Here is a 14,166-nt window from a genome sequence, read left to right as displayed (position 1 = left end):
TCGGTTGGATGTGGATAGACAGAGCAGGGACTCTAGATGGATGCCCAGGATTCTGGTGTAGACCTGTGTCTGAGTAGATGGGGGTGTCATTCATTGAGACCATGAAAATAGGAAAAGGAAGAAGCTCGAGGGTAATGATTTCAGTCTGTGAATTTTGGGTTGTTGAGTACATGTGAGAGATCCGGAGAGTACATGCCTAGTAATTAGTTGAACATGTTGGTTTGGAGATGCGGAGCGAGGCTCAGGCACAAGAGTACACGCTGGGGAATTATCAGCATCAAGGTGGTAGTTGACACCAAGGAAATGGAGGGGTTACGGGCAAAAAGGCAGCTTGGGGTAAAGGGCCTTGAATGATCTACAAAGGTTTTATAAGCTGAGACTGCTTTGACTAAAGAGATTGTCCAAGTAGGACCTGAATAAGCATTTGTGGAGCATGTTCTGCCTGTGTAGCTTGACACAGGGGTGAGAGCAGTGAAGAAAACAGGCAAAGTCTGTTGTTACCCTTATGTAGCATATCCACTTAGGTGGAGAATCATGTATTTAATTAATTTTCACAACAGTAAATGTTATGCAAGAAAAATATTGGATTATTTGAGAGTACATAATTCAGGAGGGAGATAGAGTGGGAGCTGGCACTTGGCCTGATAGGTCAGAGAAAGCATCCCTGAGGAAATGACATTTCAGCTGGATCTAAAGAATGAGTAGCCAAGATCCAGGAGAAGGGGTGGGGAGAGCACTCCAAGGAGAGAGGAAGGCATGTGCAAAAGCCCCAAGATGGAAGAGAGTATGTTCGAGGACCTAAGGCTCCCTGAGTGGCCTGAGTGAGCAAGAGAGCTGGGTGCTTGAGGTGAGGTGGTGACATAGGTGACCCCACTCCCCATAGCACACCTGGGAGCTGCTTCATGAGCCTGGGCAGCTGCCACCCTTCCCTGCCTGTAAGCAGACACCTCGAAACCTGCGTTTGTAAATCCAGGTCTACTCCAAAAGAAAGCATATTTACAGCAGCAGGACCCTCGAATGAGTGGTGAACCTCAACCAAGAGGGTCTCTCCTTTCCTTGGCAGCCACCTGGCCCTGGAGCAGCACCAGAACTCCATCTTGGAGCCCATTGCTGGGCATTTATTGATAAGCAATCAGGAGGTATTTTGTGCCTGGTGAAGACAGTGAGAGTTGTCTGGATTTGGAAAGAGGCTGGTCAAGCAGAAAAGAGAGGCAGAGGAGTTGAGCAGCCAAGAAATCAACGTGTTTTGGTCAACACAGCTCACCTGGGAGTATAACATTTTAGTTCAGCTGCAGCAGCAGAACGTGCCTCTTCAGAACTCAGTGTATCCGGGAATTAGCTCAAGAGTCAAAATCCAACCTTGGCACATATTGGCCCTGACGTGTTTCTTTTGTGAAACATAACAAACCAATTGGGAAAATAACCTTGAAAGGAAACTTGATTGATTTTTCAAAGAAAGCAAGAACTTCCTATGAAAATTTATCTTAGATCTATTAAAGCCATCCTCCTAGGCAACTTGTAAGAGAAACTGAACTAGCTTGCAGTTTCATTTTGCAAAAGGCCTTTAATTTATTTTCCCACATTTTTGGCCTTTTTTTATTCTGTTATTCCTGTCAGATTGCTTTATTAGGTGAAAAACTGGATGACCAGGTGCTGTAATTCACTGTTGTTTTCTCCTATCGATGCTGAGAGCATCTTTATGTTCCTTCCAGCCTCCGAATATATATTTTGAGGTAATAAGCTGTCTCATTCAAGGTAATGATTTAAGGATTAAATATAGGTTCTTCCAGATTTTTTAGGTAAACAGAATATTAAGAATTACCAAAAATTCAATACCTGGCTTTAGCACTTAGTAACAATGGGACCTCTGAACCTTGGTTTTCTCATCTGTAAAATAGGAATAAATAAATATGCTCCTCTTACTAAAGAGGGTGTTTTGGAAAGTGAGTGAGATCATGCATGGAAGAGTGCTTTATAAACTGTCACAGCATCCTCACATTAAATATTAATATGATAGTGATTATCATCATTATGACCAAGAAGAAGATTATTCACACTGACTCAAAGACTTTTTATATCTGCCTTGCAAATTCTTTATATACGTGCTCTTCATTTCTCTCCTCTCTCTCAATTTTCACAGACACACGTAACAATAGTATCTCAGAAATATGGGAAGGGGTGTCCAACCTCCCCCCCATTTCCCAGGAGGAAAATAAATTATTCTGTGACTTAAAAACATATTTGAACTGTCAAATGTACTTACAGCCAGCCATCAAAATTGTGAAGTATATATCAGAGTTTTCTTTTGTTCAGTGAGAATGTAAAAATGAAATTTTCCGTGGAGATGGAAAAGAAAGAAAAAATGAATACTGAAAGAATTTCGATGATGATAATATTGTCCAAGGATTGGAAGAAATACCTATGGTTTAACATATGGTTATAGTACTTTTCGTGTCTGATAGGGGTGCATATTTTGGGTCCACTAAGTCTATAGAAGCTGGCACATTTTGTGAAGTCAGTCCTATTTCTTCTCCATCTCCACTCCACGCCACAACGGGGGCATTACCTCCCTCCTATCCTTTCACCATTGATTTCCATTACTGGATTTTGGGCATTCCCCTGCTTTTATGGATGAACTATGAAAAGTTATGCATTTGACGTGAACTAGAGGAATGAGAAAAGTTGAGGTGTTCTAAGGCACAGAACAGACGTTTTGTGGAGTGGGCAGGGGGAGGAATGATGAGAAAAATTTTTCTCCTTTTTGATTGTAAAATGCTTGCTCTTTCAAAACTCAGGTGACCGTGACAGATGGTGGTTCATCTCCAAAACAGTCAACAATTTGGGTGGTGGTTCAGGTTCTGGATGAAAATGACAACAAGCCCCAGTTCCCAGAGAAAGTCTACCAGATCAAGCTGCCCGAGCGCGACCGGAAGAAGAGGGGAGAACCCATTTATAGAGCTTTTGCGTTCGATAGAGATGAGGGGTCCAACGCAGAAATCTCCTACAGTATCGTGGATGGAAATGATGATGGAAAGTTCTTTATTGACCCTAAAACTGGCATGGTTTCTTCCAGAAAGCAATTTACAGCAGGGAGTTATGACATTCTAACGGTAAGATTTTTCTGAACCTCAATAACATTAACGGGGGGCAGGAGTTACTTTCTTATTTGTGTATATTCCTTTAAGCAATAAATATTTAGAGTAAAAAGTGCAGCCATATGGCTGTGGAAGGCTACTTTCTGTTTCAGTGATATTCTTAAATAATGAGACCGTTTCCTTTGGTTGGGTCCTATCAGCAAACTTCCCCATTCCCAGTCCACAGCCTGCTCTGTGACGTACTCAACCACTCTTCCTGTGGCCCTAAATCATTTCAAGGTACTGAGCATAGGTGTAAACTGAACATATCACTCAATGTGTCCCCAAGACTTCCCAAAGAAAACAACTTTTGTAATTCTTGACAATGAAATAGAACATGAATTTAGCTGTGTAGATTGCGAGACACACATCACAGCTATGTTTACCCTGTAAAAAGGAAAACATCTCAAGTAAAAAGTGACTAAATTTTTCATTGTTATAAAAGTAAAAATAAAAACAAACATGAGCACCATCTCAAATAAAAACTTAAATTCCCATATCTAAGGGAGTTATATATGGTGTTCCCCCCACCCCCAACCACTTTAGACATGTACCACTTATGCCAGAAACGGGACTGGTCATCCTTAGAAGTGATGGGCACTTTCCAGGTCCCAACAAATGTCAAGAGTTAGAGCCATTGGCCATCCTTCTCTTAGTCCTCAGCCTTCTCTGCTATATACAGTCAATCCTTTATTATTTTAAAGGATGGTCTGAGTCCCTTGATTTATCTTTTCACTCCTATGGTCTGGACTTGGGTTCCTTTCCCTGCTCAGCAGTGTATCCAGAAAAGTAGGCTGAGAAAAAGAAGATAGTAAAAAACTAGCCCTGTTTCTGCTATTAGAAGCTCTGATGTAACATGTGCTATTACAGTTGTGTGAGACTTACCAACGGGAATCTTTGAGGACTGGATGGATTATAGTGGATACTGTTATGCCTCACCAGATCCCCTGTGCCAGACTGGTGCCACTAGCCCTCAACTGCTAAAGGCTCATAGCTGCCCCCTTCTCCAGAGAGTTGTCCTTGGCTGAACTTCTTGGCCCAAGAGGTTCCACACTCCTGATCCAACCCAGCAGCCCACAGCCAATGACTGACTGACACCAGATACAGAAGTCCAACCCCCTTGCCTCCAGGTAGATCCAATTCTGTGGTGCAATTAATGACACAGAGCTCCCCATGGGATCAGGCAGAGGTTAGACTTCAGCTGAGACCACATCCTTGCTTAGCATCTTCCCCTGGCCATCCTGCTTTCTTCATTCCCTTTCTCCTGAGAACACTACCCCACCCCCGACCTCCCACCCCCAATCAAAATCAGTTGTATTCAAATCCCTGTCTCAGGCTAAGAAACCTTATCTAAGACATCTATCCTTCAGAGTCTGTCTTCTCACAGGAATTTTCTGGGGCAAAGTGACCAACTATTAGCACATAGCATTAGGGTGCTATGAGTTGTCACTGTTTTTAAAGGCTATAACTATTAGCCCTGCACCTATAAATGTTATTTTTAATGTAATAGTTAAAACTTCTTTTTTAAAATTTTGATTTTTTAATTTTCTATTTCTGCTTGTTGTTTCTGCTTGTTGGACTTGATGCCCTCATTTAAGTGCAGTACATCATTACAATTCACCCTGCTCAGCTGAGTGAGGGGATATGCTTTCCTCAGCCCTTCTATCAGACCATGGAGAAGAGACCTGAGCACCCTCCTCCTCACCCTGCTGTCTCCAGGATTCCCTGCTTCCACCAAGAGAGCTCTCCTTCACCCCCTCAGAGCTCGCATAACTGAAGGGCCTCTAAGGTGGTTAGAGCAAGGCTGCTGCCTTTCCCACACCAACTCCCATCAGCCTTCTGGGATTCTGTGTGAGTGGAGTGCTTCTCCAGAATAAAGGAGAGGAAAGGAGATGCAAACCCGACCGCACTCTCTCTCTCTCACACTCTCACACACACACATCATTCACACTTAAGTAAAGATTTACAATGCACTTTATTCCCTTTCAAGCATCACCACCAGAGGTATAAGGAATCAAATTGGCTATTCCTACTCATATAACTATCATTCATGACCATAAAACACTAAAAATTGTAAGTGCAACATTTGTTTTTCAAGTTTTCCACATCTGTAAGGTTGGCAGTAGTTCAAATCACCTTCTGGCAAGTGTGGTGTGGGGCCCCTATGTGACTAAGTCGTTTCCCCCAATTCACGGGTCCATTCTCCCAGATCTCCATTCTCTTCTTCCCCTTGCTGCCACGGTGACGAGGATGGGCTCTCGGCCTAATGACATGTGAGTGACAGATCTAAACTTGCGCAAGGATCCAAACTCTAAGACATCTTTCTGTGTTCTCTCCGTGTGTGAGTAGATAAAGGCGGTGGACAATGGGCGCCCACAGAAATCCTCCACGGCCCGCCTCCACATTGAGTGGATTAAGAAACCACCCCCTTCACCTATACCGTTGACCTTCGATGAGCCGTTTTATAACTTCACAGTCATGGAAAGCGATAGAGTCACGGAGATTGTGGGGGTGGTATCTGTGCAGCCAGCTAACACGCCTCTGTGGTTTGACATAGTTGGTAAGTTTGAGTCCTCTAGAGAAGTATTGAGCAATGTAATCATTGACTGTTTGGAGCAACTAGCAAAAAAAAAAAAAAAAAAAAAAACCTGCTAACGATTAGTGCTAAGATTAAAAAATGTACAGCGCTGGAATGCAAAAGAGCCAGTAAAATGAATAATCGACCTGTGCTTTCGTTCCAACTGTGTAGCTAAGCTGAGCAGAAAGTGCTCTCTGGCTGGATTTTCCATAGTATGTTATTTACTGCAGCCTTAATGTCTTTCTGTGTGTCATTTAAATTCTATTGTCACACTTGGCTAATCTCATTTCTAAATGTATTGATGGTACTAGACTTGCTGTCCTTCATTTCTCTCTTTTTCTTCACCTTTTTTCTGCATTCTGTTCTTTTTTTTTTCTGCTCCCGACTACCCTGCTTCAAGGTGGCAAGCATGCTCGAGAGATGTTCTATATTCTACAGACAGCTTGTGGGCAGAACTGTTCAACAGAAGGTACCCTTAGTGCAAACACATTTGCTAAAATACAGCTATCCAAGCTGCCTTTTACGGTTTTTTTTTAAACAAATTAAATTACATCTTTCATAACTGCCGGTGACAGGCTGAAGTGCAGCCCACAGATTTCATACATGCCTCTAACAGCTATTGCCTTACTGGTATCCAGTGACTCCTTGGTTCGAGGTTTGATGGGGTTTGGATTTGGAGGGGGAAGGGGGGTGTTTTAATTAATTTTAGTTTTTTTTCTTTGCTTTTGAGGTATGTGGGCTTCTTGTTTTGTTTTTATCTTTTGATAGGTTGGTTTATTTCACTGGGCCTTTTCCAACTGAAAAATAAATGCAAATATATCCCAACCCTCTGTTTTGCAGCAGTCGTGCCATTCATAGACCAAAAAGCCCCCCAGGAAGAGTCCCCTGGCTGCTGTCCACAAAAGGAAGGGCAGGAAATCGAACCTAGATATATAGCCATTGAGAGCTTCCCACACGAGCTGAATAGAGAAAGCAGATGGAAGCATGCAGGATAGACCTTGGGAGCCAACCTTTAAATTCCTTGAAAGCAAGCAAGCAAGCACACCAGGCTGCAAGAGGAGAGGATAAAACAGCTCTCCTGCCCTCCACAAACTGGCAGGGAGAGGCGGTGGAGAGGAAATAAGTGCTGAGGACCGGGAAACAAAACGGGCTTTTGCTAAGAGGAGAGAGGGGAAAGTGTGCCAGCCCCGGATCCGACACTGGGTTCAGCAGGAGCTGACTTCCCACGCTTCTCCGTGGGAGGCAGGGAACCCAGAGAGCTGGTCTGGGGGAATCATTTCCTTCCTCATGTCACTGACTGGATGGGGTGGGCAGGAACCTGCCTCTCTTCCCAGGCATGGCTGGATCTGGGGGAAGCATTTAGAACATTCACATCTGTTTTAATGAGGCACAGAGAAAGATTACCACATGGGCCCCAATCAAACCTCAGTAGAGGGTCCTCTGAACTCCCAAAAAGAAAGGGCTTGTTTCCTACATATTTCATTTTATGGAATGACAGTAGAACATCTTTGTTTTGCTTAATTGGCATTAATCACACCATCCCTGTACATGACATCCTCATTCCAAGCTTTCAACTCCTTCTATGTCACCACAACGCATTTGAAATAGAACCTCTTCTGATCCATGAAAGATGTCTCCGCTTCTGTATCTTCTCAGTAATTTTCAGCTCATTAAGTTACTAACTGATGCAGCATCTTCTTTCCTGGTGAAACAAAGGGTTAGACATATGCATTGCCTAGTTGTCTGTGCTATCACCTTCGGTGATTCCTTCACTACCACCCCCAATCGGAGTCATAGAAGATGCATCTCAGTTTCAATATGTGTCCCTGGTGCTGGGCCTCCAGGAGCATGTGCAATAGTGACTTCTTTTAAATAGCCCAAAGAAGAGTGCAGTCAAAAGCCAACAGGCAACAGGACTCCATGTGCTATCCTGAGCAGTAGGAATGGGTTGCCCTCTCTCATCAGCCACCAGTTTATCTCCCTCCTACCCAGCACTCCAGTTTGCAAACACCTCTGTAGCTCAACAGCACTGCTTCCCTCCCTTGCATGATCCATGCACACAACCTCCTGACCTGCAGCACATCCCACTACCACTCCCATCCACCCCAGGATACCCTTGCTTGTACGCCACTTCAAAAATCCTATATAAGCACACCTTTCTCTTATGCTCAGTCTGACCAGCCATCTGACGCCAGTTATCGAAGTCAATTTTGCAATTCCTCAGCATTCCTGCATGTGTGTGTGTATGATTGTGTGTAGGTAAATATGCTTAGTGGTGCTGCGTGTAACCTTACTTGCACATTTTTCATGTCAGCATTATCAGTGCTCTTGGATATTTTCATTTGTGTTTATCTTATTTCCATTCTTAACCCTTAAAGTCAAGGCCCATGCCTCCTCATCCCTTCCTCCTCCCAGTGCTTCTGTTGCTCCCTACCTAGGGTGAGCGGAATAAATGATGGTGACCGATGGAGATGCCCCAGGCAGCCAATGCCTTAACCCTGTTGATACCTCCTGAGACTAAACCAGAGTCAGTGTGATCTTCCACTGTATTCCCAGCCATAGCAACCAGAGCACCTTTGACAAAATGAGAACTAGTCTAAGAAGAGAGGGGCGGTTTATAGATAAGAGCCCTCCATGGAAGGAGTCCCTTTAGACTACTCCAAATATACATCCAGGAATCATTATCAAAAACGTAGCACTAGTTTTCATGTTTCTCCATCTTTGTTTCTAAATGCTATACTCTTCCTGTAGAATCCTCTCGGTTTCAGTCTGCCAAGTAGTTCTCTTAATGAGGACCTCTGGTCTGCGATACTTCCATCACAGAGATTTCTCTGTAGATCTGGTAACATCTAGCTGAGCTTCTCCTACAAATTGAACTTACTGAGCTAGATGCCCAAACAGAACATGATTTTGTTTCCATCCCCGCATCCAGCCAGCAACATCTTGAAACGCCAACTCTTTATTTCACCGTGAAAGTAAAATCTTTTCCCCTGGTGCTGGTTGCTTTCAGTATCAGTATGGTCCCCCTTCTACCAAAATCCCCTTTTGAAAATCTTTTCTAATCTAACAAAGTCATTTTTTTTCAATCTGCTGACAACATCTTTCCCTTTGTCTAAAAACCTAGTGTTTTCTTTATCATAGTCAGATGTTTCATTCTCACTTTCATGATTTCTTGCTTATTTATCCTCGGCCATCGAAACTCGCCTCTCTCTCTTCCCTTCCTCCTTACCTAAGCATCTTCCCTGGCCAAGCAAATAGAGAGGGAAAAGAAAGAGAATAATGCTTCTCAATGCTTAAAAAACTTAGCAGTGTACTATAGTTGAATGCTGAGAATAGACATGAGGCGTGTAACGTCGGCATGGATCTGAAATGAGGTCTCCGGTTTAAGTGTAGGTCTTGCCTGGGAAAATATTCTTATGCATCTTCCACGAGGAGTCAGTATTTGATTCCATTATAGACCTAGTGCATTCAGAAGCCTGTACAGACACTCAGGGTTACACAGCATACAACATCCTGGCCTAGCACTTACAGCTGACAAGTGCTATAATAAATGAATTCTCACTAAGTCAGCAGAAATAGTATTTCAGCATGCTGTTTCCCATGAGCGTATAGTCTCCTCATTTCCATATTTCCAAATCTACCCAATTCTTGTTTAACTGCATTTCTTTTCCTCCCACCATAATATGAATTCACGAAAACTGTGTGGTGAGCAAGATTTTGTTCCTAAGTCTGGACCCTGAAACCAAGAATCTGCCAGTCACTTGCTTGTGCCACCGAAGAGACCACTGCTTACGATGTTACGTAGCTAGACTCTTCTTAGCTTCCAGAAACAGAAGCCCTACTTGTAACCGAGTTAAGAAAGCTGTAATTAAAAGGAAACCTAATCAAGTTCAGCTATTCTGTGTTTAAACAGCCCAACGCACAGCATGTTCCTCCTCTGTGTTAAAAGGGAAAGAAAATGAAGGGAAAAAACATAACCCGTAATCCTTTGTGGTTTTCCCACATATCTTCACACTTCTCAGGAGACTATGATTTCAGCTCAGCAGCTCCTTGATTTACATACTCTCTAACATGCATGCAGTCTGGTTCACAGTTTGGTCCCCCTATCTTTATCCCAATGGCAAATATTTGTATGGTAAAGACCACCATTATTACACATGTCAAACAATTCCTTTTTACCCACAGTTTCATGAGGGATCCTGCCACCCAATTTTCTAGCTTTTCACCTGACTTAGACTAGAAAAATGGTTTTTCTTGTAGATGATAAGCACTTAAAATATCCTTGTTTATTTCCCTCACCCAATGTATGTGGAGGAGAAAGGCTGTTCTTTGAAAATAATTCTCTGGTGGTGCGAGCTGGCACATAGGTCCAACTCTCGCCAAAATACCTTCCTGTGTTGCAGGTACATAAAGACGACCTTGACCCTTAGTTTGTCGTAGATTCCTGCAGACTTTGGGTTCCTGGCTGCTTCTGTCTCATAAACTTATACCTGTCCTTCTTGAATCTTGTCCTCAATGGAGCCATCCCTTATTAAGGTTGGATCAAGTAGGCAAGTTAAAGCCTTTGATAGCACCAGCAGCAGCCCTGTTCTCTCATTAGAGCTTGGACATCTCTGGGTCTTCTCTAACCAAGTGGCCATATTTCTTCATTACAAAACTCTTATCCATCCCTCCTGAGAGAAGCCGTGTCTGTATACCATTTCTAATACAGCTGTTCCTCCATCGGGGTGACGCTTGCTCAAGTCGTTCGTTTGACATCAAACATCTCGTTTCTCCTATTCTGCACTTCATTCCTAATTTGGTCCCAAACAGGCCTCCCAATACAGTCCGTAGGAGCACATCTGAAGAGACTTTAGGAAAATAGTAAAAAGCCTATACAACACTTTGTATATTAATAGTTTTAAGAAAATGGATTTTAAACCAGATTCTATAAAGGATTTTCCTTGCTGCCACTGTTTCCTGATCTCCACCCCACATCTCCTGCCTTCCATGTTTATATCCTTTTCAGCCCTGTACTGTGCTTGCTTCATTCCAAGGCAGAAAATTATTCATAATCAAACCGTAACTAGTTTTTAGCATTTTTCCTTAAGTTCGGTATACATGCTGAACGTGAATGAACAGCTTGTGAACGACTCCCTTAATGCATTGAGATTCATCAGCTCAGTGTTTTGGAAGCTTCTCACATAACACTTCCCCCCTGGTGACTACTAGATTTTGGTTGATATTTTTACAATTACACATAGAATGGGATTGAATCATATGCTAGGAGTGGGGCCTGGAAGCCTCTTGAAAGGAGAAGTAGTGTGATATTCACCATTGGATCTCTTCATGGAGAGATGGTGATGCTTTGTACCCTCTTTGAAGAAAAATTTGACTAAATTGTGACCCAACACTCTGCTGCCCAGCACAATCCAGCAGTAACTGCTGGCTCAATGTATTTTTACTCTTGTCCCATTTTTAAAGCTTTTTAGGACATTCCAATTTGCTATGTTTAACTTCAGAACCCAATAGAAATCCAATCTCCCTCTTCTCTGTGTTTACACTATTACGCCGGTCTTGACCGAAAAAGGTCACAGAGAAATGTCCCTGACATGAATTATCTGTTATGTGGGCTGTTCACAACCTCGCTTTTAACCATCTCTGCCGCATACCCCTGCAGCAACGCTCAGGCTGTGACTTTTCTAATTTCCCACTTTGTTGAAACTCAGACCAGCTCGGCGGTGTCCTCCCTCTTCCCCACCTTTTGTTTAGCCTAATGCTGCTGCACCAACATACTCTGGCTTTGCATGTTGTGTTACTGGCTCTGAGGAAGCACATCTTGTTTAAACAGAAAGCCGCTAGTGAAAATGGACTCCTTCCATTTGATATTCTCACCCCAGATGAATTGGACATGGTTTCCTATGAAATGAAATCACCTTTCAGGCTAAAAGGGAGCCTGAAAAATGAGCCCTGGGGGAGAGATATGGAGTCATTTATGAAATGGGATGCTTAAGTGGTAGGTTATTATATTGCCTGAAGGTTGATGGTGAACTGCTGGTCTAGATTCTGTGTCCCTTGTCAGAAATTCATTTTAAAACTCAGGGAAGATTTGGGGAGCCTTGTTTTACACGAAATATTGGTTTAACTAGGAGCAAATGCCCTAGAAGTGAGTATCTGAGGCTGCTGGCCATGCTGATGGACTGAGAGACGCTTTGCAGGCTCTCTCATGCACTCCTTGATCTGCTTTCTCTTTGTCTATCTCCCTACTTTAGAAGTTTCTGGACTAGAATCTTTGAAACAGGAAAGGTGAATGAGGGAGATACACACAAGCACACGTGCAGGAAGAGAGAGAACCATAAAAAATTACAACCATAAAAGTAGCCAAAGATGTTTTTGATATGAAAAATGACTAATAAGAAAGCACACACTCTATATGCCATGTGTAAAATATGTCTATTTTATGCCACTAAGCACACGAAATGATTATGTATTTCTATATAGGGCCCTGGGGTAAATAGGAGTGTCAGGCAGCGAGAAAGAGCATATAGGATTGCAATATTGAAACAGTAACTGAAACTGGAAGACTTTGCTTGCCTGTTCTCTAAATTTCATTTTTGTCCATCTTTAAACTGGAGCAAACCAAAGTTTTTTAATTTGCATAATTTCTATTTTGCCTTGACCTACAAATTTTCACCTTCTAAAATAATTGACGTTGAAAGATGAGTTCTTTCCCTACCTCCACCCCCGCCTCAAAAAAATGACGGCCCTCAGATTTAAGAAAGTAAATATCTTGGTTAGGAACACATTCTAAAGATGATTTTAAGTGTGATTTAAAATATGATTTCATACCCACCAGAAACGGCTTGAGAAGTTGCGTTCTCATCTTTCCTTCTACAGAGGTCTTACGTGATTTCATGTTCTTTCTTTGAAAGTTTCCATGGCAGTTTTTTTTCAGAATGTACCACTTGATAGCAAGTAATTTTCCTTTGCTCATTAGGATGGTTATTCGAGCACTTGAATCATTTATTTCATGTGGTTATTAAAATGAAACTTTCCCTTTGAAAGAGACATGGTGACCTAAGGCTTGTTCCCTTTCAGCCCAGATTTCCCCCCATTTCTCCTTATCCTGTTCTTCAAAAGACCTTTTTTGGAGTTAACATTTAGCACTCCTCAGTAAATCAATTAAAGATATTAATTGGAAGATGAGTCTCTTTTTAGATGAAGTTTTTGAAAAATATATCATTTCCAAGCAATTCTCTGGTACCCCGGTACCTCCATAACTTTAATTAAATGTCAAGGGCAATTATGTTCTCTCTAGCAATTAAATTATCTTAAGTGTGTATGACAGCTGCAAGCAATAAGTATTTGAAATATATATGACCATTTTTTTTTGAAGTAAACCATATTATTTATTTTGTGTCACTATATGTCAAATTCTAGTAATTCAGGTAAAATTCTCCTTTCTCTTAACTCATCTGCCCATTTGTAATTGTAGTATCATAGAAATGGTATATGGTATTATTGATGGATCAGCAAAATCAAATGCAAAGAAACGTTGAATGTAAGAGAAGCCAAGATTTCTTTTCTAAAATATGAAATTCAATAATTGCATTGCCCTATGTGCTATAATTAAATAAAATTAATGTCCAAGAACAAAATTAATTAAGATCATGAAATTTCGGAATCAAATAAATAGCTTGTGAACATATACTGATATTTAATTAAAATCATTCCAGCATTTATACCACTATCTTCTCTCCCAGTTAAAAAATCTTTCATTTTTGGAAAGATCATAAAGTGCACTTTGGTTCACAAAGATGGAAACATCTACTCTAATTTCAACAAGGCCTATGTTGTCTTAAGCACATTATTCACACATCGTGAATCATACCTGGTCCAGGGTGTGAAAAGTAAAGTTTTCTAAACTTGTATATTAATTGTTTTATAAGTTGATGTTACATAAGCTGATATTTTCCTCTACTTCTTTCCAGATTTTATTTTGTAAATCTCCCATAAACCCTCTCCTTTTGGGAGAAAAAAATAATTCACACTGTCAAGATGACAAAAAAAAATTCTATATATAGATATATATATATATATATCCCAATTTGCAGATATAGAATTTTTAATGTGAAATTCAATTTTTTTTATTTTTTTTATTTTCTAGTATTTATAATTTTATTTCTGACATCTAATTGAGGGAATATGAACTCTACCAACCAAATGTTTACCATCAATCCTGGAATAGATTTAAGAGTGTATACTCATTTTTGTTAATAATAATTGGACTATTTGTTTACTTAGAATTTAATCTACTTTGGAAAAGCAAAAGGGTCTATAGATTCCTAGCATGGAAGTCACAAGGGGTTGAAGGGCCTTCAGCTTTCTAAATATTTTATGGAGTCAGTTTATGCTTCAGTACTCCAACATTAGTGCTGAGGTTTGATACATTCTTTTTTTGTGACATTTGTTATG

The 14,166-nt window shown here is 41.3% G+C and overlaps 1 protein-coding gene across 1 annotated transcript in view; it reads left to right on the top strand.

The window, feature by feature from the left end:
- Positions 1-14,166, top strand: part of FAT3 (FAT atypical cadherin 3) — a 605,429-nt gene that overhangs the window by 477,500 nt on the left and 113,763 nt on the right. The window contains exons 5-6 of the mRNA XM_058545418.1: positions 2,796-3,110; positions 5,484-5,694. Of these exons, the coding sequence (XP_058401401.1) occupies positions 2,796-3,110; positions 5,484-5,694 (526 nt within the window). The remainder of the gene's footprint in view (positions 1-2,795; positions 3,111-5,483; positions 5,695-14,166) is intronic.

This window comes from Diceros bicornis, chromosome 7 (assembly GCF_020826845.1).
Source record: "Diceros bicornis minor isolate mBicDic1 chromosome 7, mDicBic1.mat.cur, whole genome shotgun sequence".
Lineage (NCBI taxonomy): Eukaryota > Metazoa > Chordata > Mammalia > Perissodactyla > Rhinocerotidae > Diceros > Diceros bicornis.
Note: the sequence above shows the minus strand (reverse complement) of the source record. Positions and strands in the feature narration are given on the sequence as shown.